This window comes from Glycine soja, chromosome 17 (assembly GCF_004193775.1).
Source record: "Glycine soja cultivar W05 chromosome 17, ASM419377v2, whole genome shotgun sequence".
Classification (NCBI taxonomy): domain Eukaryota; kingdom Viridiplantae; phylum Streptophyta; class Magnoliopsida; order Fabales; family Fabaceae; genus Glycine; species Glycine soja.
The window spans coordinates 7121739-7148741 of NC_041018.1; the positions used below are offsets into that span (position 1 = coordinate 7121739).

At 35.0% G+C, this 27003-nt stretch overlaps 6 protein-coding genes and 1 pseudogene across 9 annotated transcripts; 4 read left to right on the forward strand and 3 right to left on the reverse strand.

Annotated features, from left to right (window-relative positions):
• Positions 1-3373, forward strand: LOC114391993 (spermidine synthase 2-like). The gene is made up of 9 exons (XM_028353024.1): positions 1-384; positions 962-1038; positions 1583-1705; positions 1852-1956; positions 2105-2177; positions 2414-2485; positions 2575-2773; positions 2867-2993; positions 3101-3373. The coding sequence occupies exons 1-9, from the start codon at positions 204-206 to the stop codon at positions 3164-3166; spliced, it is 1023 nt and encodes a 340-aa protein (XP_028208825.1). The 5' UTR covers positions 1-203; the 3' UTR covers positions 3167-3373.
• A 428-nt stretch (positions 3374-3801) lies between these two features.
• Positions 3802-6441, reverse strand: LOC114391994. Of its 2 annotated transcripts, XM_028353026.1 has the most exons (6): positions 5945-6441; positions 5785-5865; positions 5209-5327; positions 5058-5088; positions 4379-4518; positions 3802-4286 (listed from the first exon to the last, which is right to left on the reverse strand). In XM_028353026.1, exons 1-6 carry the CDS (start codon positions 6260-6262, stop codon positions 4037-4039), a joined length of 939 nt encoding a protein of 312 aa, XP_028208827.1. In that variant the 5' UTR covers positions 6263-6441; the 3' UTR covers positions 3802-4036. The 2 variants fall into 2 exon arrangements, with proteins under 2 accessions (XP_028208827.1, XP_028208828.1); XM_028353027.1 differs by lacking the exons at positions 5058-5088; positions 5209-5327 and having other exon boundaries at positions 5945-6436.
• Positions 6442-7635: 1194 nt separating this feature from the next.
• On the forward strand, positions 7636-10274 carry LOC114393523 (annotated as a pseudogene).
• Positions 10275-12835: 2561 nt separating this feature from the next.
• On the forward strand, positions 12836-14022 carry LOC114391894 (protein NUCLEAR FUSION DEFECTIVE 2). The gene is made up of 3 exons (XM_028352895.1): positions 12836-12997; positions 13081-13172; positions 13253-14022. Exons 1-3 carry the CDS (start codon positions 12932-12934, stop codon positions 13659-13661), a joined length of 567 nt encoding a protein of 188 aa, XP_028208696.1. The 5' UTR covers positions 12836-12931; the 3' UTR covers positions 13662-14022.
• A 2844-nt stretch (positions 14023-16866) lies between these two features.
• LOC114392166 lies at positions 16867-19134 on the forward strand. 3 transcript variants are annotated; one of them, XM_028353208.1, is made up of 3 exons: positions 16867-17524; positions 18349-18439; positions 19027-19134. In XM_028353208.1, exons 1-2 carry the CDS (start codon positions 17049-17051, stop codon positions 18392-18394), a joined length of 522 nt encoding a protein of 173 aa, XP_028209009.1. In that variant the 5' UTR covers positions 16867-17048; the 3' UTR covers positions 18395-18439; positions 19027-19134. The 3 variants fall into 3 exon arrangements, 2 of the variants coding, with proteins under 2 accessions (XP_028209009.1, XP_028209008.1); XM_028353207.1 differs by lacking the exon at positions 19027-19134 and having other exon boundaries at positions 18349-18567; XR_003662254.1 differs by lacking the exon at positions 19027-19134 and having other exon boundaries at positions 16869-18060; positions 18349-18582.
• LOC114392165 (RNA-dependent RNA polymerase 2-like) lies at positions 19109-24218 on the reverse strand. The gene is made up of 4 exons (XM_028353206.1): positions 23625-24218; positions 21175-23081; positions 20144-20294; positions 19109-20053 (listed from the first exon to the last, which is right to left on the reverse strand). Exons 1-4 carry the CDS (start codon positions 24159-24161, stop codon positions 19286-19288), a joined length of 3363 nt encoding a protein of 1120 aa, XP_028209007.1. The 5' UTR covers positions 24162-24218; the 3' UTR covers positions 19109-19285.
• Positions 24219-25034: 816 nt separating this feature from the next.
• On the reverse strand, positions 25035-27003 carry LOC114392695 (RING-H2 finger protein ATL47-like). The gene has a single exon (XM_028353909.1). The coding sequence runs from the start codon at positions 26506-26508 to the stop codon at positions 25549-25551; it is 960 nt and encodes a 319-aa protein (XP_028209710.1). The 5' UTR covers positions 26509-27003; the 3' UTR covers positions 25035-25548.

Genomic DNA, 27003 nt, shown 5'->3' on the forward strand with positions numbered 1-27003 from the left:
TTACCCTCTTTCCCTTCTTAGTTTTCCCTACCAAATATTGCATGAACAACTCTGGCTACTTGGAAATCGATTGCACTACATAATTTCATAATTGGCAATTGGCCATATAGCTATTGCCATATTCATAAGGCAAGGAAAAAAAATATTTAGAATTAAATACCAAAGCCAAAGGAGAAGCTTACAAGTTTAGAAAGTAAAGTCCAATGGCCAAAGAGACTAGTGTTGTTTCTCAATATCCCAGCAAATTACAAGTGCAGGGTGAAAATTTTGATCATCAAAACCTTGTAATATCAGCAGCTGATAATGGAAGGAAGGAGAGTAATGGAGCATCTAAAGACACATCTCTTGCACTTCCTGGGTGGTACGCTGATGTATCCTGGCCGGGTACTATTTCTTTCCAGGTCTCTATAAGGAGGGATCAATTACTTGACTGATTTATATTACTATATGATTTGATATCTACTTTATTTTAGATTTTAATTTGGTGCTTTTTTCTTGTCAACGATTAAAATTTGGTGTTTAACTTTTGAGTTTTGAGTGGGCCTTTGTCGCACCTACCAATTGGTTGTTATTCCGGGGTGACTACGGTTTTTTTTTTCTTTTTTCAAAAAGAAAAATAACAATAAAAATAAGGTATTGCTTTGTTTTTCAATATCTTTTCTTGTTATTTTTATTTTTGAAAAATAACAATAAAAATAAGGTATTGAAAAAAATACTTTTTTAATTGGTTGTAAAAATAAAGTATTGGTAATTTTTGTTATTGTATACCATGCATTTTGACAGGTCATTTTTTTATTTTTTACAATGATATAAAAATAAAAAATGTTGGAATGCATAGATTTTTTGTTTTATTATAAAAAGAAGGAATGGTTGTAAAAAGTGTAACAACAATAATGTACTATTATTTATAGTAATAGTAGTAACATTTTGTACTATTAATTATCACACCAACACTGTACAGGAGAAGCACACATATATAAAATGGAAAAGATCATATTCCAAGGGAAATCAGAATTCCAAGAGCTTCTTGTATTTGAGGTACCTTGTTCTTTGTTAGCATATTCCATACTTTTATAATCATTTGATTTGTTCCTATATTTTATTGTAACTTTCCCTAATCCTTTTTTTTCCTCATTTAGTATCTACAGTGTATAGGGTTAATATATAGGCATAATCTCTTGTATATGATGATATATATTGTCACATCATATCAAATTACTACAAATAAAGTTCGTAATTTTTTTAATATAATTTAGTATTTTTTTTATTTTTATCTCTATAATTTTTTTGTTTTATTCGTTATAAAATGTGTTTATTTTATTTTTTATTTTTAAAGAACTTTAAATAGGATTTTAAATACTAAAAAAATATACATTATTTTGAATAATAAAGAAAGTTTTAAAATATTTTAAGAATGAAAATAAAAAACAAACATATTTTATAAGGAATAAATAAAAAAAATAAAAGAAAAAAAAAACTAAGCTTATACATCAATTTTCTAACTTATCTTATTATACTTTTCCCCGTTTCATTTATACCGTTAAAATATTGATGACATCCCTCGGTGATGTGAATTGTGCAGTCATCTAGACATGGCAAGGTTGCAATTCTTGATGGGTGTATCCAGCTGACAGAGAATGATGAATTTGCTTACCAAGAGATGCTCACTCACCTTGCACTCTGTTCAATTCCAAATCCAAAGAAGGTTTTCTGTTGATTCTTTTCTCACATGAACTAATTGATAGCTTATCCTATCTAATGGAAAAAGAAGCTTTCCTGAAATAATAACACAGAAAGAAAGACTAGTGTGACTCCCAAATTTGTTTTACATGGGGTTGGTGAACATTACAGGTGCTGCTTGTTGGAGGGGGAGATGGTGGAATTCTTAGGGAAATATCACGCCATTCTTCTGTTGAGCATATTGATATATGCGAAATAGACAAAATGGTCATTGATGTAAGTCTCTAACTTAACATTCCTTAATGAAATTTGAAATGAATTACAAATAAAAAAGAACCCCTCTCATTTTTTTGCTTGCGTATGTATTGTTTCCAATGATAAACTCTTAGAACCATGCGAGTTTCTTATGCGTTTGAGTACACAGGCTTATAAGAAGTTTTTCCCAGATATAGCTGTTGGTTACGAGGATCCCCGAGTGCATGTTCATATCAGAGATGGTAAAAAGTTAAACCACTCTTTTTAACTTACAGAACAAACATGATATATTAATGAATAACGAGTTTGTACTACAAAATTTTATAATAATTTCTGCACATGAAAGAAAAACAGGAAGAGAAATGTGTAATGAGATAGGTATGTTGGGGAGAAACACAAAAAAATGATTGTGTAGAGATTGTTGTATGAGTTACATTACTCAATATATTTTAACCAAATTTCTGACAAACATGTGCAGGAATTGCGTTCACCAATTCTGTTCCTGAGGGCACTTATGATGTCATTATAGTGGATGCTTTTCAACCAATGGGTAAAAAAACCTTCTTTCTGTCAAATGTCAATTTAAAGTTGGAACTGAAGTGAGAAAAGAACCTATTGCGGAACTTCAATGTGATGCAGGACCTATTGCGGAAGTTCTTGCAGATAACTGCTTCTTAGAATCAGTAGCAAAGGCTCTTCGACCCGGTGGAGTGTTGTCTGCTCCAGCAGACAGCTTGTGGCATAAGAACTTTGTGGTTGCAGACACCATAGCAAATTGCAAGAAGATATTCAAAGGCTCCGTTAACTATGCTTGGACCACAGTTCCTACATATGCAAGGCATTTCTTATCTAACTATATGTTTACTTTTCTAAATTTTATATATTAAGAGAAGCTTTTGGTAACAAGTGTTTCTTTGTTTTTGTTTACCAGTGGGGTGATTGGATTCATGCTCTGCTCTACGGAGGGTCCCCCAGTGAACTTCAAACATCCAATAAATAAATTGAATCCAGAGAAAAATGGGGTGGCAAAGGGACCTCCTAAGTTTTATAACCCAGAGGTAATCTTTCAGATCAAGGATTAACCTACTTGCTTGTTTTGCTTTATTCTCTTTCCAACTAACTTAATATTTTATTCCTATCTTGACTTTTATTTTTGTTACTACAGATCCATGCTGCTGCATTCTGTCTGCCTTCTTTTGTGGACAAGGTTGTTGATCCAATAAGATATTGATAAAGAACTCAGTAGTAGTAATAAGGAATTGTTGTTAGTAACCCTCTGTATTGTGTCGTTTTGTATGTTTTTATCGGTGAAAGGTTGCACATGCAAAACTATTAGAAGTTGATAAAAAAGACAAGTTGATAACCTGCCAAATTATTTCTTAATTATTACTCCTGATTCCAGTATATAATAGTTTGACTAATGCAACTCACATATAAATATATAATTGACTAAACATACCTACTCAAACTTAGATTTGTTTCTCATAGTTTCCACTATAATCACCACTAAAACTTCTGCTCCTCGTGTACTTAGACACAACCACCTCACTCTAATGAGAAGAGATGTGAGTCTGCCAAAGTGTAGCTAGTATTATCCTAAAGCAGTGCCAGAACGCAGAAGATTCACATTACAATCAAGGCTAAGAGATTAATGTCCATGTCCATGGTAGTAAATCTACAGCCAGAACAACTAAGATTCACCCATTGTAAGTTAGTTAATGTTAGTTAAGGTAGATCCCTAAAGAAATGTTTGTTATGGTTAAATATACATATACTTCAGAACATCAGATTTATCCAAAAAATAATAATGTTATTAAGACCTACCAGAAGCTTTATTTGAACAGCTGAAAGGTACATTATAACAGGAGTCAAATCAAATATCAAACTTCTATATTCGATCACTTTGCAACAAGATACAGGTAACAATGTATTATGAGTCAGTGTAATATAACCTGTAAGATCAAAAGAATCCAGTTCCAACAAGGAGATGCTTAGCTTCACATAGTTTTGCTGAGTGATTATACAATTTACTTATTGGCGAAAGATTCTAGCTACCCTCAAGTGGAAAAAGCAGAACACATCTCTAATAGGTTAAACACTGCTAAAGAGGAATCTGATTAGGATCATGATCTTTTGGGGACATGGACATTATACACAAACCATAAGGTAGGAAAAAGTATATAGCTAAGAATACGAGAACACCAAGATCGGCCTCTTCACCAACGGCTGGACGAGGAGGACTGATCCAGTATATCTGAATCGCACACCATAAGCAGTATAAACAAGCTATGGACATCACAAGAAGCATTGATTGATATGACTTTTTCATCATGGAGTTTGAGGCATTTGCTCTGCAAGCCAATTAAGGAGAGGAAAATAAGTCAAAACCGTGCTGTGTCTATAATATAACTTGATGGTTATGAAGTTGTAAAAAAACAAAAACCTGTTGAGGTAAAAAAAGCCACCAATTAAGCAAGCACATAAAAAGACAACTACAACAACAGCATCTGGGTTAACTGGTGCTCTACTTTGCCACCAGCCAGTGCTCAAAATCCATGTGTACGTGGTTGTTTTCCCATTCTCCTGAGTGATTTGGGAGATAATATATAATCAGTCAGTAGTACAAGAGTAAATAGGAAATTATGACAAAGTGACTGAAGCATTTGGCTTTTCTTTGGACACCATTAGATAATTTGCAATCCGATTAAAATTCAGCTGAATTCCAAGTTTCTGCCTTAGATTCCATCAAAATAATAGCCAACGGAACAATACTTTTAAATGCTATCATAAATAGGCGAGTAGTAGTTCAGTGTTTTCAGTAAAATGTTTTTGCTGGGAATAAGCCCTTAAATTAGTCTTTGAGAATTGAGATTATATAGATCGGCCATTTTTATCCCCAAGATTTTAAAAACTCTTTGCTAACCTCTCCAACTACAACACAGCTAGTTTTTTGTGGTATGGTTCTCCCACCATTCTCATCAATTCATATCAACCAGGGCTGTTCACTTTAAATGTCCATACTAATAATTTAATACGAAAATAATTGAAATCCAAACATTTCTTCATCATTTAATTTGACATATTAAAACAACTAAGTGTTTAAGACTTGATTGAAACTTGACCTGATTAATGAATAATAGAATGTTGCTGAATCTGTGAAAGAAAAAACCAAAGTTAATGAAGCTAATTTAAAATTTTCAGGGTGATAATACATGTAACACAGCATTTAAGAGTAAAATAAAACTGTAAACAATCCAATATCTCCTAGTCGACCTAATAAAACTGGCTCCCCAGCAAGGTTGCAGCGACATGGGTGTAGGATATGCTTTGTTGCTTGGCATAATGTAGGACATGATTAACAGGGCTTTGGATAAACTTCTCTGTAACCACTTCTACTAGAAGAAAATATGAAAGAAAAATGAATAAGCTTCTTCATAAGTTAATTTTAACTTATGCATAAGCTCAAAATTATCTTTTAGAGAAGCTAAAATAAGAGTTTCTATAAATTAGGTTATTTATAAAGACTACTGCTAGAACTAAAACCTTGGGTTGATTTTACTAATTTATATGATCACATTTTGCTTCATTTTAACATTTTAAAGATAAAGCAGTAAATTAATTATTGGTCTTGCTCTCGAATATTTAGGTCATTGATTAAGAAATTAAAAAGGATAAATATTTATTGTAGAAATCATAGTGAGTGCAAAAAAAAAAGTTATACCGTGTAATTTTGTGCATTCCAAAAAATATTTCTCTTTTTAGTTCATTAGCGAATACTTTTAGGGCATTGATTAACATTTTCCATAAATTTATAGAAGCAAAAACACTAAAAAAAATGGCACATATTACCTCAAACAGATGATCAAGAAAGAAGTGGGTAAAAGAGCCAGCTGAAATCAATAAAAAGCATTGCATCCTCGTAAGGGGCACCTGCAACACAGTTAATTAACAAACCGGTGAAACCTGAATTTTCCACAACAGAGGAAACAAAAAAGAGAGATAGACCAACTCTGGAGACAGAATCAAGAAGCTGCGTGTGGAGAAGATAGGAGGATATCCGAGAATAGAGAAAAGAGAGAGGAAGTCCTAAAAGAAGGATGTAGAAGAAGGGATGGTGAATGAGATCTTCAAGGGAAGATCCCAAAGCATGAGCAGAACCACCAAAGAGTGAACCAAGCCACTCCGTGAAGGAACCAACATCAGGGCCAAAGAAGGCGTTGATGGTGTAGAAGAGTGTGTGGTGGGGACCGAACCTTCCATTGCTGATGCTTGTGAGACACAAACCAGAACCCATGGCATACATGAGGTGAGGACCAGGACCTGGCATTGCCTTTGTTCTTCAATTCAATCTACTTTCTTTCACTTCCAATTAACAATCGATGTTCAATACTCAAGTCAAGCACAGCACACACCACAGGTTTCGGCTGTTCCACAAAATTTGCCGTCTGAATAGGTAGTTTGTCAATCTAATCCAACTTGTTTGTTATGTTGGATACTGTGTTACTTACTGTTTTCGGTTATTTACCAACTTAACCCTGCTTCAAACACCCGCCGCCGCCTTTATAAAATATCGAAACATTCTGTTAATGGAAACTAGTCGGTTAGTTACTCATGTTTTTCAGGCGAATTATGTTTTAAAATCGTTTAAATATACGACAGAAGTTAAACCATTGTTTTTTCCCATGTAAAACTTTCTTGGATCACTGATATTTATTATCACGAACTAAATTCATCTCTAATATAATAGTTTTTAATTCAAGACAAAAAAATTAAGTTAATCAACCTTGCGATAAAATAAATACATTAGAGAAAAGACTTTTGTTGAAATGCGAGAAAATTACATTTTCCTATACTTTTAAAATGGATTCTACACTATGTACAATAAAAAAAAAAAAAAAAAACTTCTTTTCATTTCTTATCGATAACCCTTCAAACATTGGTTACCCAAACCCTATATATAATTATTACTTACTGCTATAATAACTCATGATATGTACGAGTTTTAAATTTAAAATATTTTTAACATATTTTTATTTCCTCGATTATTTTAATTAATATTTTTTCAATGCTAAACTAACTATGGTTAATGACCAAGACTAAAAAAACACAAAGAAAATGTCAAGGAAAAAAAATTGCAATGAGAAAAAAATCAGGTTTTCAATAGCATATATTAGTCATGAATAAAGCTAGAATGTCAAAAGAGGTTTCCACCATGGAGAATTGGATACCCTTAATATTTTGTTGTTATTTTTATTAACCGCAATAAAATTAAAAGGACCGAATGAGATAGATAATATGTAATGATTTTTAATTTTCATTGTCATGATAAATAAAATATTAAAAAAATATATTATATGTCACTATCATAAAGTATATTATTATATGGTTTTTTAAAAAGTTTAATTTTTATCTACTGAATGTAAAAAAAATTACACTATCACTCAATTAAACAAACATAAATTTCAAAAACATCACTTTTAAGATATTTTTATAAAGTTTCAACCTCCGCACGATAATTCAACTAAGGTATTATTTCACAAGTCTCTCATAATTTTTTTGGTTGTGTAGAAAGTTAAAATTTTATAAAAAAAAAATGCTCACAATTGACTCAATATTTGCATGATACAAAATATGCTAGTCTTGGAATGGTTGTGAGAAATTACATCAACGGAATTTCATTCACCTGAAAGAGGAAATACAATGAGGTACTTCATGAAAAACATAACTATTGATTTATAATCTTAACATTCTAGCTAAGTTGTGGACAACATAATTAATTTGTTTGTCGTCTTATAAAACTCACCATCAAATTTGAAAAAAAAGAGGTACCTGCATTTATTTTTAAGAATTTGAAATTCTAAAACACCATTGGAATTGTTGTAGATAGCATCCACAACTGCTTTTGCATCCATCTCTACATTCACATTTTGAAAGTTCTAGTCCTTTAGTCACGATAAACTCTAAGCCTTCGCTTCAATTGGCTCTCGAGAGCCAACTATTCAAGCTGTTTTAGCGATTTCAAATGTCCTCATTCGTTTCTAATGCATATACCCATTCCAAATGTTAATTCATTGACAAATACACCAAATTGTCACAAGTAATAAAGTAAAACGGAAATCCGAGTGTCAAGTCCACATGAACTTTATTTGTACTTAGATGGGTATAGATCCCAATTTTTAAGAAAGAGAAGAGTAAAAGAGGTAAAAAAATTGTAGAAATAAAATGTAAAGAAGGTAAAGGATAAGAAGGATAAGAAATTTAAAATAAAAGAGAGGTAGAAGATAAAATAAAAATTTAAAGAGATAAGAAATTTAAAAATAAAAAAGTAGTAAATAAAATAGACAATAGATGTTAAGGTAAAAAATAAGAAAAATAGAAGATAAAGATAATGATAATACATTTAAATACTCAAAGATATTCACAATGCAAATGTGTTTGAGCCTAGCATACCAAAACTACTTGTATTCATTAGAGAATTATGAGTCTCGGTATGTTTTTTCCTTTGTTTCCTACTTCCTTAAAGGTAACATAAAATTCACACGATCGTCTGGGCTTAGGGAGTATGACGATGATCACGCAGTATTCGCGCTAAGCGCACTTTTGGGCTTCTTCGTAGACCTTCTTCATGTGCGTGAGTGGACCGCTAAGCGAGAAAACGTTTTTGGGTGTATCTTGTGCGCTAAGCGAGCGGTCTCAATCTCTAACTTTAATTTTTCATCAATTTTTTTTCAAAACACTTGAAATTTTATTCTTTTGAGACCTGGAGGTCAAAAATTACAATGATATTAAATTTCTCATTATTTTATTAAAAACAACAATAAAAAGTGAAGGAATTATAATCATTTTTAGTCAAAATTAATTATCAATTAAACTCAAATTTCGTAGTTATCACCAAACAAGTTATGAACCTGTCATCATCATCAATCGCCATGTTCCGTTATATGAGAAGGCATCCTACTATGCTTTAGCAGAATGTTGCATTATCAATGCGGTGCGGGATGGCATGAATTTGGTTCCTTACGAGTACATTGTCTGCAGGCAGGGGAGTCCTACAATGGATGAAGCTTTAGACATTGGTTCTGAATCACCTCGTACAAATGCACTTGTTATTTCTGAGTTTATAGCTTGCTCACCTTCTCTTAGTGGGGCAATCAGGGTAAACCCATGGGACATTAATGCTGTAGCTGATGCACTGAATTTGGCCATCACAATGCCCAGTGGAGAGAAACAGTTGCGGCATGAGAAGCACTATCGATATGTTAGCTCTCATGACTTAGCTTACTGGGCCAAAAGTTTTGTGCAAGATCTTGAGTATTCATGCAAGGATCACTATAGTAAAAATCGCTGGGGGATTGATTGGCTTTGGCCTTAATTTCAGAGTTTTGTCCCTTTCTCCTACTTTCAGGAAGCTTAACAAAGACCATGCTGTTTCTGCATATGAAAGGACAAATTGCAGGGCATTCTTTTTGGATTATGATGGAACAGTTTTGCCTTCCGTTGTTAAAACTCCGAGTCCTGAAATCATTAATGTTCTAAATATCCTTTGCAGTGACCCTAAGAACACTGTGTTTATAGTAACTGGCAGGGGAAAACCACGCTGAGTGAATGGTTTGATCAGTGTGAGAATCTTGGTATAGCAGCTGAGCATGGTTATTATCTAAAGTGAGTTTTTCCTCTCCTCAATTCTGCTGATAATTATAATGCAAATCCTCTATTTAATTTTTACAAGAATGAGAAGGAAGGGAACCAAATGAGGGAGAAGGAATAGATAGTGGTTTTTCATACATTGACGATGCATATATTTGCATCATATGTAGTGATTTATTTATTTATTCATTTTATTGGTAAGTTCTGTAAACTGATGATGTCTTGTATGTTCTTTTTGGCACAGATGGAGTCAACAGTCAGCTTGGGAAATGAACCATATAAGTACTGGTTCTTCTTGGAAAGAGATTGTTGAACCAGTGATGAGATTGTATACTGAGGCAACAAATGGCTCCTATATAGAGACCAAAGAGAGTGCCTTGGTATGGCACTACTATGATGCTGATCCTGATTTTGGATCTTGGCAAGCCAAGCAGCTGTTGGATCACCTTGAATGCTTATTTGCAAACGAACCGGTAACTATGAAGAAAGTTTACAGTGGAACCTCTTCTCCTGCACCAGAAATCTTTGCATGCACTGTTGATAAAAAATCAAGTAAGGCTAGGTACTATTTAGAGGATACTGAGGATGTGATGATGTTACTTCAAGCTCTTGGTACCATTTCAGTGCCTAAATCAACATCTCCTGAGGAAGACTCTTCTGGAAAAACAGAAGAAGCCTGTTTTGACGTTTGAAATGCAAACTTTACCTGTCTATTTTGATATTTTGTTTTTCTTCATAAAAAGCCATGCTTAAAAGAAGCAGTTTACAATCTGATTTTCAAGATTTGACTATATAGGAAACTGCAAAAATAAGTTTTAGACAGTGAACGCCAGGGGTTAGACTGTTAAAAGAGTTTCTGCTTTTGATTGTTAGGTGGCAGCAAATGGATGTACATGCTGTCTTTTAGCAATACCTTTGAAGTTCAAAAATATTCTTAGGTTCTGAATCTAGAGTCCTGGCTGGATGAGCTCTGATAATACATTGTTTGTATAGCTGAACTGGTTACAATTTTACATTGCAGGACCATTTAGAATTTAAAATCATATAAATCAGTTTCCATAGTTGTTCGGGTACAACATTTTTCATCTGAGAGGAAATGGAGATCATTGTAACATGTTTGTTGGATTCACTTCGTTTTTTTTTTTTTGAAAAAAAATAATACAGCAGCTGTACACTATAGAAAGCCATATTGTAAGAATAGGAGGATACTTAACGCATTTTTTCTGAGTAAATTACACACTAACTACTTCTGAGGTTTTGTAAAATTATATAAACTCCACCATGCTTTTTTAGTGAACTTTCTTATAGGGAGTATGGTGTAATGTTTTTTAAACAATGAAGGGAGTTGGTGTAATGTATAAAGGAGTGTCACATAGGGATGTTTCAAATGAGAATAGAATAGATTTTAAATGAGAAGAAATGACCATTGGATCAAAATTAAAAAGAATTGAAGGTTGAGATTAAATCCCGCTCCCGTGCCTTGTTTCCTCCTTTTACAGTTTCACGTTAAACCATGCTTGCTAGAGATGATTTTTTTAACGGGTGTGCTGGAGATATGAATCATGTCAAGGAAAGCTTGCTTTTAATTCAATTCAAGGATGAAGATATTCATTTTCTATTTTGCAAAAAAAAAAATTGAATTCATGGCATGGAGACATGAATTACATTGCAAGGGTTTTTTTAGGATTGATAAACCTGATTTGGTGCACCATGATCAGGGCCTTTTACATTTGTCTTTCTTTGAATTATGCTGATTTTTTTTAGTTACATTGAGGGGTGGGTTTGAAAATCAAATTTCAGGATTGAACAAATTATGTTTTTCCTGCCGGTTATTGTTTTGAGAAGAAAAGCAAAGCAAAACTCGGTGGAGAGGATGTGCACATGAACAAAGCAGCAAATGGCGCCGCCACTGACCACCACCATTGGCATTGTAATCGCCACTATCACCCATCTTATCTCCATCACTATTATTATCACCATCAACAAAGTTACTACTAACATTGAGTTTGTGATTATCACAATCATTGTCATCAATATTATCATTGTTGTCGCCAATGTTATCATTCTTACCACACAAAAATACTATTAATTTAATTTTTATAGGATATCAACTTTTTATAATGAGATTATTTTGAAACTAAAAATTAGAGGAAAAAACTAATTACATTTTAAGTTTAATTTTTTTTAAAACAAATTAAAAATGAGTTGTTATTTTTAAAAATTTTAAAACTCAAAATTAAAAATAATTCCAAAAGTGACTTAATACATTAGGAAGTTTTATAATTTATTTAATGATTTTTTTATAATTTTATATTATTTTTTGTTGTTTATATATAAGAAGCATATATTATTTTTAAATGTATTAATTGTCAATTTTTTATATTTTTAATTTAATGTGAAATTTATTATTGATATAATATATTCACTTATTTATAAAAGTGAATGTATTTATTGGACGATTAACAATACACACATTATTTTCTTAAATTATAAATAATATCATTAAATATAACTACCCTTAAACTATTTAAATTTATGATATTTCTAGAATTAAATTTAAATTGAAGAAACTATTAATTAAAATTTATGATATTTAAATTTAAAGACAACTAAGAGGAAGAAGGCTTCTTTTCGCAGATCAACAGCTCTAGCCCGTGAGGATGACGATGTCGTCAAATCTAGACGGTGGTGGTAGTGTCGGAGGTGGGTGATGATAGAGCAGAAGGTGGCACGAAGCTCAGATTTGAGCGTTTTGGGTTTGGACCTTGACGTGAAAATAAGGAGCAAGATTTCTTGGAAGCATGGGTTGGGGGAGGTGACCCATTGGAAGAGGAGGAGGTTGGGCCAGGCGACAGCAGAAAAACAGTGTCGCAGAGCTTTTTGGTGATGGAGTTCAAGATAATCAAATTTTTCATGACAAACTCATTCAAATTTTTTTGACAAATCCATCCCACACATGCCACAGCATTTTTTCATCTTTTAAAAGATTAAAATATCGACATATTATAAATTTAAGCATTGAAGTGATTATTTATCTTTTATTTTTTCTTATTCAATCAAATTGACAAATCACATTTTTTTAAAATGCATTTATATTATTAATTAAAATATATAAAATTTGATGAATGTCATTTCTTATTTACTATAATTTTTTTAATAAATATTAAAACGTGTTTAATAGTGCATTATAGTCTCATCACAAAATAATACCACTATTGTAAATTTATTTAAGACTTTCTTTTATTAAATAAAATAAAATGAACTCCTTCTTAGCTAAGTAAAGTTACATTGGAAGTGAGAGCGAAGAAGAAGAAGAAACCACGACACAAGTCCAAAGTTTGATTCCAAAATGCGATCCTCAAGCATTCGCAGCTTCACCATCTTCACCCTCTTTCTCATTGCGATCCTCCCCCACGTTCGGCTTCGTTACCTTCTTCTCCACCAACCCCTTTCCCTTCCTTCATTTTCTCACATGTTTTCTCTCTTCCCGTTTTGCAGGGACACGCAACAACTCCAACCTCCAAACTTCGCCTCAAACCACTCTCTTCTCCCTTTTCAACTGCCCTCGAAACCCTCCAGAAACAACTCGGGTACCGCCCTTTCCCTTTTCTTCACTTTTTTTTAGTTTATTTCATATGTTGTGTTTGTTTAATTTGTCTTCTTCCGTTAGGTACACCTTCAAGAGCATCGATCTTCTTCGTCGCGCCATGACACACGCTTCCTTCTCCGAAGAAAACAACAAAGCTTTCGCCATTCTCGGCGCCAGCGTCATCGAAACCTCCGTCTCTTTCCATCTGCTCTCCAGAGACGTTGATCTTTCTTCCAAAGAGCTGAACCGTCGATTGTCCCAAATCACCAACGTCGATTCCTCCTGCGCCGTCGACGGAACGCGATTAGGGTTGCACAAGGTGGTTCGCGTCTCGCCCAAGACAAATTCCTCCGCCCCCGCCGTCGTTTGCGGCGCCTTCCGAGCAATCTTTGGCGCTGTTGCTATTGACACCGGCAAGTCCGATGACGCAGGCAACGTTTTCTGGAACCTTCATGGCGGTGGTGACCTAGGAGTTGCCGTGGCTCTTTGAACTCTGACTCTGTGAGTTCAGTTATCAATTTTCTTCTGTTTGTGTTTGTTGCTCAAGATACTTCTTAATTATCCTTGTTAGTAATGGACCACTAATTGTGAAGTAGCGAATGACAGTGTAGTGTGTGATGCTATAACTATATTAACTACTGTTTTATCTTTTTATCGGCAAATAGTTGTTAGTATTGTTAGTGAAGGGATTCGAACCTGCAATCTCTCTCCGGCTTGCTTCCCTTCGTCATTCACCACCAGACCAATCTTATATATTCATATTAACTACTGGTTTGTTAGTTGAAGGAACCTATCTAGCTAATGTATTGTTTTCATGGTATGAACTTGTGATGTGGTTTATCTACTGTCAATTGTTTGTTGTGCTGTTATTGTAAGACTTAATGCTTAAATTGGTTTGCTAAATACACAGAGGACATTGAGTCGGTCCTACTCGAGTTGTTGACCACTATCCTTTGTTTTGTTTTGCAATGGTTGTTTTTAGACCGAACACTCTAAATTACAATTGGTCCTCTAAAGATACGTGGGTTTTTAAATTGGTCTTCTAAGGGTTTTAGACATGAATTTGGTCCCTCCATGTTTAAAATGGACGTCTACTCTTTCCCTCAATATACCTTGGGGTATTTATTTGGACAAAATTGTTGTTCAAAATCGTTGGAGGACCTGGACCTACTTTGATGTATTTTTGGAGTTACTAATTAAGTATTTACTCATATTTGGTTTTTGTCCCTTTTTCTAATCTTTTCATTGGTGGTTCCTTTTGGGTAAATCTTCCTTGGTTTTATACGAGGTACATTGTCATGAAACGGGGAGAGTAGAAATGAGTGAAATTTTTCATTGGAGCTGATATCTAACTGCAGATAGAGCAGAACCATTGGTTTTACACTTTTACTCATCCTTTTACCTTTGCTTGATAACTTCTTATTTTCATCTTAAATGTTTATACAAGTTCAAATAAGCTTTTTTAAAGCTCTCTTAAACACCTCCTAAATGTTGGAGGGGGAAGTAAGAGAGTGTGATGATCCTTATGGCTTTAGGAATGATGTGGTTATCAAATGCCATTATATGATGACGGTGCCTTCAGATTCTAATTGTTGCACGAAATTGTTACCACGGATTACATTGGTACTTATATGGTTCATCTCTTCGTAAATTTTGTGTTCACTAGTAATAATGGTAAAATGTGGAACCCGGAGAAGAAGCCTGAGATTGTTATAAGCGATCCATTGGATATGACTGTGTCATTAGAATGGTATGATAATGCTGTGAAAGTATCACGTAAAAAGGGTGTACGAAAAAATAAATTGACGTGAAGGATATTTAAAATCTAAAAAGGAAAGACAAAGTTTATACTGAAACAATTGCACCAGTAGTTGGCAATTTTTGAATCGTAAAATTTGTGTGTAGTTGTATAAAATTATTCTGTCGTTTATCCATACGAACTAGAGTGTAATTCTAAAGAAGAAAATGCTGTCGTGTGTTAGATGCGTTTGAGTTGTGTCATAATCGTAGTTTGTTCAGTCTATTGTCCATGTTTTCCCCATTGTCAGATTCTGGCTTTGAATCATCTCATCTTTTGCAGTAGTGATGAAACAAAATAGTCAATAGAGCAACACCATCTCGTGGGAATGCCACGACTCATTTGCCATTACATAGTTTTTAGATCTGTGAGCCCCATGATTGAAATGGGAAATTTAAACGAGTTAAATTTTGTTGTGGGAGAAAATGTTATAATCTAGGCATTGCTGTAGTTGTTGCTTTGTTGGTATTTTTCATATTGGATAAGGTTATGCTAAAAGTTTTCTTCTTCCCTAAAATTGAAAGCAAGTAATAGTTATCTTTGATTTAATTTAAAGTGCATGACAATTTTAACTAAGGTTAAAACTTTCCATCCGTGTCTATTGGAAAACTTTTCTAATTGCAATTTCTTACTTGTTTTAGTTACAATTTATTTGGGGCTGTCTTAATTGCAACTTGTTTGGAGGTTGTGTTCATTGCAGTTTTAAGGCATGTTTAGTTCTGCATTGCAGTTTTAAGGTTGTGTCTTAATTTATCTTTGACTTAAGTTTAAATTCTAAGATGATATTAGTTGTTAAGCCTCTTAAACCATTTGTTATTGAACGACTTACTCGCATATGTATGTCTAGTCATACATGATGGGTGGGTGACCTCTTTGACCATCTTTGTTGCATATTTTTCCGTAAAATATTTTAGCATTTTTATTACCTGTATTTTTTTTTTGTACTGAATAAATTTAAACTATATAAGTGACCTTCGAAGTTTGACTTAAATTAAGGTATAATTTTTCTTGATTCTATATCGAAGAAAAGAATGAATGAACAAAAAAATTAGAGGCTTGCCTAAATCAAATGAGACGATCTGAACAGCGCTGAACTCGTGACCTTAAAGGAGAAGTGCATACTTTTTTTGAAGGTTACAAGTGTTGACAATTTTAGGTAGAGTCAAGTAGAATTATTGAACAGTCGTAAGAAATATATCGGAAACATGTGTATGCGTGTGAATGGATATGGATATACATTGTTTTGAAAAGCTCAGTGTTTTCTGACCAAGCAGTCAGCCCAATGGAGACTGAGTTGCGAGTCACTACCACTTGATAATGAGAATGAGATACCCGTGCGTGCGCGGATATTTTCTGTGGGCTTGTTACTATTATACAGTAGTAAGTACTAAATACAGTATTGCTATTTCAAAAATAATTTTTGTGATGTCAGAGATTTCAAATTATGTTGAAGGAGATATTTAAGTTAATTTTTAACTTTTTTATTTGTTAAAAAGTTAAACAAAAAATTAATTTGACTGTTTGTTAAATAATTTTTTTTAGTTTTTTATAATAATTTTTAATGTTTTTTAAACATAATTTGAAGTAACATTTTTAAAATATTAATTTTTAATTTTTAATATTTTATTTTATTTTTATCTTCAATATATTTTTTTTATTATCTTTTTAAAAATGATATTATTTTTACGATTATTTTATATTTTTCAGTTGATTAATTTTATTAAATATTTTTAATTTAATAAGTTAATTTTTCACATTTCAACCGGTCAACTTTGCATCTTTCAGTTTTGAGATTATTATTATTATAAAAAAAAGTGATAGGGATAATATTAATAACAATAAAAAGAAATAATATTGTTTTATTTTACAAGCACGTCCATAATAATAAAAAAAAAAAAAAAGTGAGTTGAGTGGATGCCTCCTAGTGAGAATAGATAGGGTTACATTTGGAATTAAATAGAAGATGGCAGGGTGGCAATGGCAGCAAGTGTTACTTACCTATTTATAGCTGAAGCGGAGAGTGGAGATCCCTCTTCCTCTTGTGTCAAAAACCAATAATCTCTGATCTGAGTTCCTGACATGTCCATCGAGCTAGATTCTGAATCCATTCCCACACCCACGGCCCAAGCCCAAGACCGATCCAACTCCCGCTGCGCACTGCTATTTTCCTACAGCTGCCTCGGCCCACGGCGTCGTTCCTCATGGTGGGAGCGTGTCCGCTCCCACTCCCACTCCACTCCAGCCTCAACCGGTGACCGGTGGTGGTCGCGTGGGCTCAGGGCGCTGAAGAAGCTTCGCGAGTGGTCGGAGATCGTAGCGGGGCCCAAGTGGAAGACCTTCATCCGTAGGTTCAACCGCAACCGCCCCAACAAACGCATACCCACATACCAGTATGACCCCTTCAGTTACGCCCTCAACTTTGACGAGGGGCCTAATGGGGATTTCAACGACGACGACGATGCAGCGCTTCGTAATTTCTCCACGCGCTACGCTGCCGCGAACAACGTGAAATCGCTTTCCCCCAAGGCACGTGACACCGACGACGCTGTTTTGGTGTGAGTGTTTCTCTGGTTCCGAAAGGGGCAGGAGTGGGTGCCCCTTGGCGTCAATTTTTATTATTTCTTTTCATAATTATAGTATATACAAATCCATATCAATCCCGATGGGAACGGTTGTTATTGTGTATATACACACCTTTTTTTACTACTAGCATTATTGTATGATAATGAACTCATTGTTTTTTATGGCTTCCAATTCCCGATTTCCTCTTTCATATCATAATTGTTAGTAGTAGTAATTATTATAATGTGTAAGGATGGGCCTGGGCCTGGGCCCGGGCCTGGTGGGGCTTTGCAATCAATAAATGAGGCTTCCACGAAATGAATCGACTTGGGATTTTTCTTTGTTTGATGTGTCGTCTTCTTCACCCTTAAAAATTGTCATTTTCATTTCATGAATGATAGTGCCGTGGGATCAAAGTAGAACATCTAGTAGTGGCTTGCTTCTTCGATCTATTTGCGTCACAACTCACAACTGTGTAGTGTACGAGTTACCGATATAGACAAGTAGGAGAAAGCGCTCTTATCCTTGGGTAACCATCGATATTCCTCTTATTCAATCAATAATTAGATCGAGACATTTCTGTTGAATGTTTCTACCGATATCTTTTAAATGATTCTCCTATACCTATTATCATATCACCAGTTAATTGCATTTTTTCCCCAAGGTTTGATTATTTAATTTCTATATATTTTTCGTATAAAGTTTTATCATTATTTATGTTATTATTGAACATAAAATATTTAGTATAGTTATTTTTAAATTTAAATATCTTTTTTTTAGTTTCTAAAATTGTGATATTTTTATGTTCTACTTTCAGATTGATAAGAAATGAAAACGAGGAGCCTCCCTGCCAAAAGAGTTAGACTTTGTCACTATTTGGTGGTTGGAATGATACTAGTAGAGATGAGGTAAGATATTAAAATTTAAAATGGTTGTTCCCATTTTCGCATAAAAATCATGTATTTAAATCCATATTCATGTGGATGACAACTTTAACACTTACAAGTTATTTTTGTTTATACTTGGATCACTTATCTACATAATGCATCTATATATGGTGAATACAATCTCGCATTACCTATCTGTTCAATAAATTAATAAAACATGAATGTTGTAGTATTATATGAATATTAATGAAGAAAACTAATAAAAAAAGCATTAATTATAACAGTCTTCCGTCAGTCTAACTTTACAAAACATAATTTTAGTTATTTTTTTACAAAATGACAGTTAAAAATAAATAAAAAATAACTAGGCGAATTACTTTTTGTAAAATCAAAAGCTGAAGAAATATTTTTAAAAACAAATATGTTCTATTTGTACAATCTCAGAATAATCTGAATTTACTTCCCAAGAAACTTTGTCTCCTCATAGGTGGTATAATGTGTAGGATTTGAAATTTATATGATGACTTGAGATACGAAAGTGAGACACTCTTTCAATACTTGTTTTCATTTGACTTTACTAAACTCGAACTAATACTAGTAATTGACAGGGTGTAAGCCAGGTCCCACAAACCCGGAATTTTGGTGAGTTGGTTTTGGAGTAACTCAACCCACTAGTATCAACATCGCATGTACAGCTAGTAAATATTTATAATGCCAATAATAATAACAATAATATTTTGCAAAAGGAAAATCTGGTAGACATGGTGGTACCTTCAATCAACGTCTACATTGACATTTATCCACCACAAACGGCTTCAGATTTTATTTTATTTTTCAAAAATAAATGCACATCATTAGAGAAAGAATTCATCTGTTAACAAAGGAGTTCACAGACCTTATTTGCAGCAAAATGTCGCCAACTATCCATGGAAAGCTTAGAAAACATGGGCTTTCCTGGCAATAATGGCTGCGGTGATAGGTCACATGATACCATGCAGATGCCATAGGCTTATATTCACGCGGTTGGCAACTAGTTTCAAACCATTCTTTAGCTTCACGCTGAAGATTCTTCACTGAGAGCAGAATCCGATCCTTCATATCACCATATCTCCTGTTATCGCGCTGCAAATATGAAGCACGGTTTTGCACGTTACCAAGTAGCATTTCATCCTCGGTCTCTGCACCATAAAAGTCCATTAAACTGCTCATCTTCTCTGCATACATTTCTTTGTGAGTTGATGCTGTCTCAAGGAAGGCCTCAAAACCATTCACTTCAAGGCTACGATCATATGCTTCTTCAGCATGCTTCTCTGACCACACAAAGCTATATCTTATTTGCATTTGTGACTCAATTATGGCATGATAAAGTTTTCCCAGTACCCCCTTGGAGATGTACATAGGCTTGTCAACTCTCTCCATGAAATCTGGAAACTCTCTTGGTTTCAGAACTCTAGGCATTGCAGCAGGTGCTCCAGTCTTTGCAAAGTCAACAGCCATGGAATGAAGCTCTGCCAATTCCAGACATTTTCTACTCTTGGCCTTATCTTGTTCACGGTCAGCATGAACGAGATGTGCAGTAGAGATAGCACCCAAAGTATCATTGATCATGTAATCAACAAAGAATTGTTGGATTTCCTGCACACTCAAGAAAGAACAAATGAGGAAGAAGTTTTTCATTTATCAATGTTTCCTTAAAAAAAAAATCGTAACTTTGTTTAAAATTACCTCTAGGGTCACCTTATGGTCCATTATACGAGGCCTCCTTCCTGTATAGTCCATTGGAGCCTCAGTTTGACATGGGATTAGATCTTTGTCCCAACTTAAGAAAAACAAATCTCCATCAAGATCACCTCCAGAGCATTCATTTGGATGAGGCCTGCAGGCCAAGTTGGTCAACCAACAAGTATTAGCAACAATATACATCAATGATAATAATGCGGCTTCTTGATGCAGAACCCAGGTGGGCCTGAGCTTAACCAGTCTTAGAAAATATAGAACTTCAAAGTTAAGCCCACAGGCCAGTAAGGACAAATTCAGAGCTGGTTTAAAATCTGGGTAGGGCTTGGACTTGAACTTTTTAGAATAAAAAAGAGGCTAAACATTAAGGATATTCTTAAATTACATAAAATATAATATGCATAATCATATAAACTTTTTTATCTTTCCATGATATTGGAGTTAGATGATGAGTATCCGGGCCTCCTTAGTCAGGTCAAAGATAACCCAACTACACTAGGACTGCAGGCTTCATAATAAAATTAATAACAACCAAGCTAATTGCAAAAGGTACTACTAGAAACTATGTGCATCTAAATCTTCAGATATGTGTATAAATAAACGAATCTCAGTGTAATTTTTTTTCCAAACATTTAAGGAAGCTTAAAGTAACCTAATAGACCTATTGAACTAGAACCCATAGGCCCCGTTAGACAATAATAAACTGATGATGATTAAGGACACCAAATAGTTGAAACAGTAAGAAAAGTAAATGAAAAACATCACACAAGTAGATGCTGCAAGTTCTGGAATCTACATGACAAATGATACTGCGATAGCCTACCTAACAACAACATCTCTCATCCTGCAGTTTGCATCTCCTTCTTTTGTTAGCATGTGATTAAATGACTCATGGTAGTCAATGATACCACACAGGACCAAAGATAAATGTAAAAGATGTAATAATTCTACGTTGAAAAGAAAAATGGTTGCAACTTGCAATGAAATGGGATTGTAAATGTAGTTCATTATATACATACCTATGTCCTTTTTGTGGAAATACAAGGCAATCCCTCAAACCGTTTTCCTCTAATTCTTTACTGTAGATAGCATCAAGGACTCTGATGTCTCCTGGGTGAAGACAAGGATTTTTTGTGACCACCACCTTTCCCACTATTATACGTGTGCTATCATCCCCATCCACTTTCCTTAGGTTTTCATCTCCAAAATTTTCCCTAGTTTTTGCCACGGTTATGCGGACAAATACTTGGCCATAATTCAAAAGACCAGTTTCATCCAAGCAACCTACCAAGACCCGACCCTTGGGAACAAATATTCGGCATCTACTTTTCAAGTCAGATAATTGGTATGCATAATAAGCCTTAAGCATCATCGATAGGTAAGGCTCACTGTTTGGCTCATTAAATTCATGCAACATCTTCACTAGAATGCTCTTTGAATCAGCTCCGTTTAAACTTTCCAAAACATCCAAAGCTGCTTTACTATCAGTCAACATCCTTCCTAACAAATCCAATTGGTCCTGTTGCATTGCCAAAAGTACCTCATCTTTTACTCCTAACGTAGTCAACAGGGATATAATCTCTCGATTGAGAAAGCAAGGCATTGACTCACTCCATTTAGTGACACAAAGCATCCTATTATTGGATTCAAACTTAAGCATGCTGCTACGCAATGATAACTTCCTAAAGGAATGGCGATCAATGGCAATGACACCTTTAAATCCTCCATACCGAATTTGAAATGCTGATGGAGTATGATCCAAGTTTAGCTTTTGAGCAACTTGCCTAGCAAAACATTGGGAAATTTTTCCAATACCATCTGAGAAACAGTAGCTTACACCATCAGAAGTAACTTCAATATCTGGAATCATCTCCACATCTTCAGAGGCCACTTCAAAAGTTTGCATGGAAGAACTGAACAACTGACCCATCCTCGCTGCACATTTAGAAACACTGCGAATATTGTTGAAGCATCCCATCCATTCTCTGATATCTGCTGCTTTCAGATTGTCATTAGAAGCAAATAACCAAACAGAATTTGATCGCAGCTGACTAGCAGAGAAGGCCAGGAACTCAAATCTCTTTGAGCCAATTACGATCCCATCTCGAAGAATAGTCAATATCCGCTTATATATTTCAGTTTTCAAAGGCTTTGAAAAGATTCCCTTTTGCACACCAGTTGATACTGCATTAGTTGGAAGCTTATTCCAATTCTCTTCAACAAAGGTAATCCTCATGAAGTCTGATGCAAGTGAAGCAAAGTGCTTTACCACATGATTTGAGGTTTCAAGCTCGGGACCAAGGCAATAAATCTTTGTCGGGGTAATCAAGGCTCTATGACAGCTCATAATATTACTATCTGTCAGCCTATTCTGCGGCGATTGCAGCAGACCTTTTTTCTTGTTACTCAGCACATGCAATTGAGTCTTGACAAATTTGAGAGGCTCATAACAAGTGAAGCTCATCTTGTGCAATTTCTGAAAAACCACAGCTCTAGTTTCTTCATCTAAGTCTGCTAACAAGTCAATCAATTCATCATCCACCGAAGCAAGACTTATTTTCTGGGTATGAACAAGAGAATTCAGCTGGAAAACAGCCTCATAAGGTAACTTGGATTGCGTAGCATGTTTTACAAGCGGAACTGCTTCTGTCAAAGAACAGAGTTCTTCTCTGTCTTCCAGAGCCAGATCTCTCAAATTTTCCTTGTAGAGTGGGAAACTTGTAAAAACATCCGAAGCTAAATGTTCCTCCACAATTTCCCAACAAAACGAAGTAGAGTGCCCAATTGACTTGAGAGGCGAGAAGTCAGTAGTCCGCACCCAAAGAAATTCAAAATCCTCCTTCAGAAAACGGTATCTATCACCCCTAAAATTGGCTGCCACATCTGTCCCTGTCTTTTTCTTATAAATCCTTGGCCCAAATTTCATCTGACAAAAAAAAAACCCATCAATCATATAAACTAAAGTCCTAATTCACATTCGTACTTGTTTTTTTTTTAACCACCGTATTTAAGGCTGTTGATAGACTAACGGGACCCTAGATATCCCCCACAAGCTTCGATTTTTTTTACACTACGGAACAAATCCTTAATTTAGAGCTTAGTCAAACTTAAAAGCCTCTTTGTCCCTAGAGATATAAGGTTGACTGAGTGGTAGAGAAAAGGTGAAGGAAGAAGGGAGAGGAGAAAGTTTGTGGGTTGCAATCTCCACTCAGATTTCTAACAAAACTAACAAACCAACATTTACCGACATATATATATATATAAAAAAAAAAAAAGCCTCTTGCCCCTCCCTTCCCCACGTTCTTACTTCTTGACATTAAACAAGATGATTTATACACAGAATTTCTTTTATATTGTTCTTTAATTAGTGATTACCTAGGTAAAACTTCTACTATTAAGCAGATTATTTAGGTAAAACTCCAATACTGATAGAGAATAAGTATTTGTCCATAACAATAATAGATAGTACCTTCAAGAGAAGGGCATTGAGTCTGGCATCTTCTCCCAAACAATAGCCATGAGACTCCAAAATATCCTCAAACAAAAACTCGAGTCTGTAACAGTCACCATTATGCCACACCCAGAAGTCAAGTCTCTTCCTTTGGGGCAGGACCCACCCCGCAATGCCCTCCCACGATTCGAGGACGCTCATGCGGTGGTCGGATAGCATGAAGCCGGCGTAGAGGACGCCGTTTTGGAGGCGGTGTTGGGGGCGGAAGATGATGTCGGAGTCGGTTTCGGAGAGGCGGAGGAAGTGGCGGTTGAAGAGGAGCTGGTTGAGTTGGGAGAGCGAGAGGGCGCGGGACCTGGCGTCGAGGGTCTCAAACTGGACGCGCCCGAAGCCGCGGGACTTCCAGTTGGGGTTGTCGGAGAAGATTTCGAGGGCGAACACCGTGGAGGAACCCAACGTCGATTCGAGGAAGTCGAGGAGGTCCTTCGCGGTCGCGGATTGGGGGATGTTGGACACGCGAACCGTGTGGGAAAGGGGTGTCGTTGTCGTCCCCATGATGCTACTCTCTACTGGAGTGACTGTGTCTCCGTTGGTAGAAAAGACTCTCGTGTTCAATTTTGTTGAATTTTGGAAGGAGTAAACTGTAAACTTACAATTTTTTCTCTCAATTGCAGTAAAATTGATTTTTTAGGGAAAAAATTGATTTTCTTTGGATTTACAAAAAAAAAAATTGACTTTTAAGTAAAAATTTATTTTCTTTCACACACAAAATACTATTTCTCACTTATTTCTCTTAAATTAAATAACATAATATATCATTTTATTTTATCCTCTTTAAATTATTTCTCTTCCATTTTTATCTCATATTTTTTCTTCTTTAAACCAAACACACTACTAAAATAAAATATTGGGATAAGCATAAAAAAATATTGGGATTAATTTTTTTAAGTAGAAAATATTTGGATTAGTTGGAATCCTTAATTCGGTTCAATTTTAGTATTACAAACTCAATAATATTATTCAACCAAAAGAAAACTCAATAATATTAAATTCACTTCAGTTCTTGATAATGAAACGTGCAACTACGAACACATTTTTTGTTTTGGTGAATGAGAATTTAAGTCTTAGATAGAGTTTCGTCAAGAAGATTCTCTCTCTTCTTATTTGTTCATTTTGCGTACTGGAACATTATTAGTGTTAATATCTCTATATGTTGAAAAGAATATAATTGTAGCATGTGATCTTGATTCAAGTTTACTTTAAGACTAGTTCTAAATTTAACAGTTACTGTATGTTCGGAAACTCGTTAAAAATTCCATTGTGTGATTCCAATGAAATTTCTCACTTTTCTAGAAAGTAAACGTCAGAGAGTAAAAAACTGTTACTTCTCCATTCAACGCAACTCAACGGTTATACAAACACAGCCTTAATGTTTTAGCATTTGGCCACAACTTGTTGAAGAGTAACACTACACCTCCAGCATGCAAATTTTAGAACATCATTATAGGACTTTTTTTATTGGCAAAATGTAATATTGGACAATTTTACTCATGGAATTTGTAACAATACTTCTTTCTCATATCAATGATCCAGTTTAAAACGCTGGAACCATTCTTTTCAACCTAGATCAATGTAATTCGAGTGCTAAGTGGTGAGAGACAAAAAGGAGCCCTAGTATCATCTAGACATCTAACATAAACCTGTATATATTAATGGTATATGAATTTTTTTTAAAAAAGCACACTATTATTGCCATGCAATTCTTGATGGAAAATCTAGCTTCCTCACATGTTTCCACCTTCTCAGTATGTTTGGATACCAATCACAGTGAATTTTAGCTCTCAAATTCACGGTGAATAATTGAACAATGAGAAACAATCGCACCGCTTAACCAAACACACACTTGATTGTTAAGCAATTCTTACAGCAAGAATTGAATTAATCAAGGGAAAGGTGCATTAGAACCATGAAATCTGGTCTTCTTGGACCAAAGCCATATCTTGGAAACAGAGAAGCTCTCACCTTTGGTTGAGTCCCCTATCCTCTTCCCCTCCACATTCCCATTTTCCAAAACATCATCATCATCATCTTGAGATTGAGAATGAGATAACACGACTTGCAAATTCAAATCACGAACCACATACCGATACGAACCCATAGAGTAGCATCTCCTCTCACTCAAACTACAACCACCGTCCCCTCCCACCTCTCCATTTCTGAATTTTCCAAGCCTCACAGAAAACACCCTTTGACTATCTGAACACCCATTATTCTCTTCTTCAACCCTGAATCTATTTGGCAAAACCAAAGAACTGGAATTGCCAACATTAAACATTGGATTCTGATTCTCCATGTACTCGGAAAGAGACGCCCTGCAAAGAGGACACGTGGAATTGGAGAGAAGCCACGTGTCAAGACAGTTCATGTGGAAGGCGTGCGTGCACATAGGAAGCAACCTCAGCTTGTCGTCCTCGGAGAACTCGCACAAACACACGGCACAATCGAACGGTTCCTTCGACCCCAACAAGTCCTGGTAACAGAAAACGGGTAAAGCGTCTATGACGGCTTGGTCGAGACCCGAATCGTGCAAGCGGAAGAGTTGCTGAAGCTGCCTTTGGAGAAGAACACGGGAGCGCGTGGAGTATTCGTGGAACCTGTTGGAGTTGTAGAGAGATGAAGGTGATAATGGTCTTTTCATGAAAAACCATAGAATCAAATGGACGAGCCCGTAGACGAAGAAGATAACTGCTAGAACTATTATGACTAGTAGAATGAGTGGACTGATTCTGCTGAGAGATGATGCCGTTGTTGCTTCTTTATTGTTGCTGCTGCTCATGTTAACGTCGTTGGGAGATTGAGGATAATATGATGAGTACTTCAAGTTTCCATTAATGCTGCGCATTTTAGCAGATGGGTATTCTTGTTTTTTTTTTTGTTGTTGTTGTTGTAGAAGAACGAGTTTGAACCTAAGATCTCATGCTGATCCTAGTGGATTTTAGCATATGGATATTCTGAAAATTAAGTGATGCTCTTGATTGGATTTTCTAGGTGGCATTGAGATTGGAGATGGGAACAAAGATTGTGATTATCAAGTGCTGTGAGGAAGATTCATTCCAGTGCAATGGAACACTGTTGTGAGAAAAGAAGCATAAAAAAATGTAGTGGTTGTTTATGTGGAAATTGTAGTAAGGAAAACTTGTTTCCTTTTTTCTTTCTAATTGCTAAGAGTCACTCACTAATAGCTCAAGATGATTGATGAAGGGGATATGGGGGAATTATAAGGGAAATAAAGGTTAAGGAAGACGTGATAGATGGAAGAGTCTATGTTACCTTTTGATAAAGTCAACAAACGTAAATTGCCTGTGCAGTGGTTGGTGGCCATGGAAAGTTGTAGCAC

Excerpts from the sequence above, each read along its gene's own strand:
- LOC114391993 (XM_028353024.1), top strand. The coding sequence starts at position 204 with ATGGCCAAAGAGACTAGTGTTGTTTCTCAATATCCCAGCAAATTACAA. Across the intron at positions 1,706-1,851 it reads CAATTCCAAATCCAAAGAAG|GTGCTGCTTGTTGGAGGGGG; the intron begins GTTTTCTGTTGA and ends TGAACATTACAG. Across the intron at positions 2,178-2,413 it reads GCATGTTCATATCAGAGATG|GAATTGCGTTCACCAATTCT; the intron begins GTAAAAAGTTAA and ends AAACATGTGCAG.
- LOC114391994 (XM_028353026.1), bottom strand. The coding sequence starts at position 6,262 with ATGCCAGGTCCTGGTCCTCACCTCATGTATGCCATGGGTTCTGGTTTG. Across the intron at positions 4,519-5,057 it reads TTCTATTATTCATTAATCAG|GAGAATGGGAAAACAACCAC; the intron begins GTCAAGTTTCAA and ends CAAATCACTCAG. Across the intron at positions 4,287-4,378 it reads GGCTTTTTTTACCTCAACAG|AGCAAATGCCTCAAACTCCA; the intron begins GTTTTTGTTTTT and ends ATTGGCTTGCAG.
- LOC114391894 (XM_028352895.1), top strand. The coding sequence starts at position 12,932 with ATGCGATCCTCAAGCATTCGCAGCTTCACCATCTTCACCCTCTTTCTC. Across the intron at positions 12,998-13,080 it reads TCATTGCGATCCTCCCCCAC|GGACACGCAACAACTCCAAC; the intron begins GTTCGGCTTCGT and ends CCCGTTTTGCAG. Across the intron at positions 13,173-13,252 it reads ACCCTCCAGAAACAACTCGG|GTACACCTTCAAGAGCATCG; the intron begins GTACCGCCCTTT and ends TTCTTCCGTTAG.
- LOC114392166 (XM_028353208.1), top strand. The coding sequence starts at position 17,049 with ATGTCCATCGAGCTAGATTCTGAATCCATTCCCACACCCACGGCCCAA. Across the intron at positions 17,525-18,348 it reads ACCGACGACGCTGTTTTGGT|ATTGATAAGAAATGAAAACG; the intron begins GTGAGTGTTTCT and ends TTCTACTTTCAG.
- LOC114392165 (XM_028353206.1), bottom strand. The coding sequence starts at position 24,161 with ATGGGGACGACAACGACACCCCTTTCCCACACGGTTCGCGTGTCCAAC. Across the intron at positions 23,082-23,624 it reads TCAATGCCCTTCTCTTGAAG|ATGAAATTTGGGCCAAGGAT; the intron begins GTACTATCTATT and ends TTTTTTTGTCAG. Across the intron at positions 20,054-20,143 it reads ACCATAAGGTGACCCTAGAG|GAAATCCAACAATTCTTTGT; the intron begins GTAATTTTAAAC and ends TTGAGTGTGCAG.
- LOC114392695 (XM_028353909.1), bottom strand. The coding sequence starts at position 26,508 with ATGCGCAGCATTAATGGAAACTTGAAGTACTCATCATATTATCCTCAA.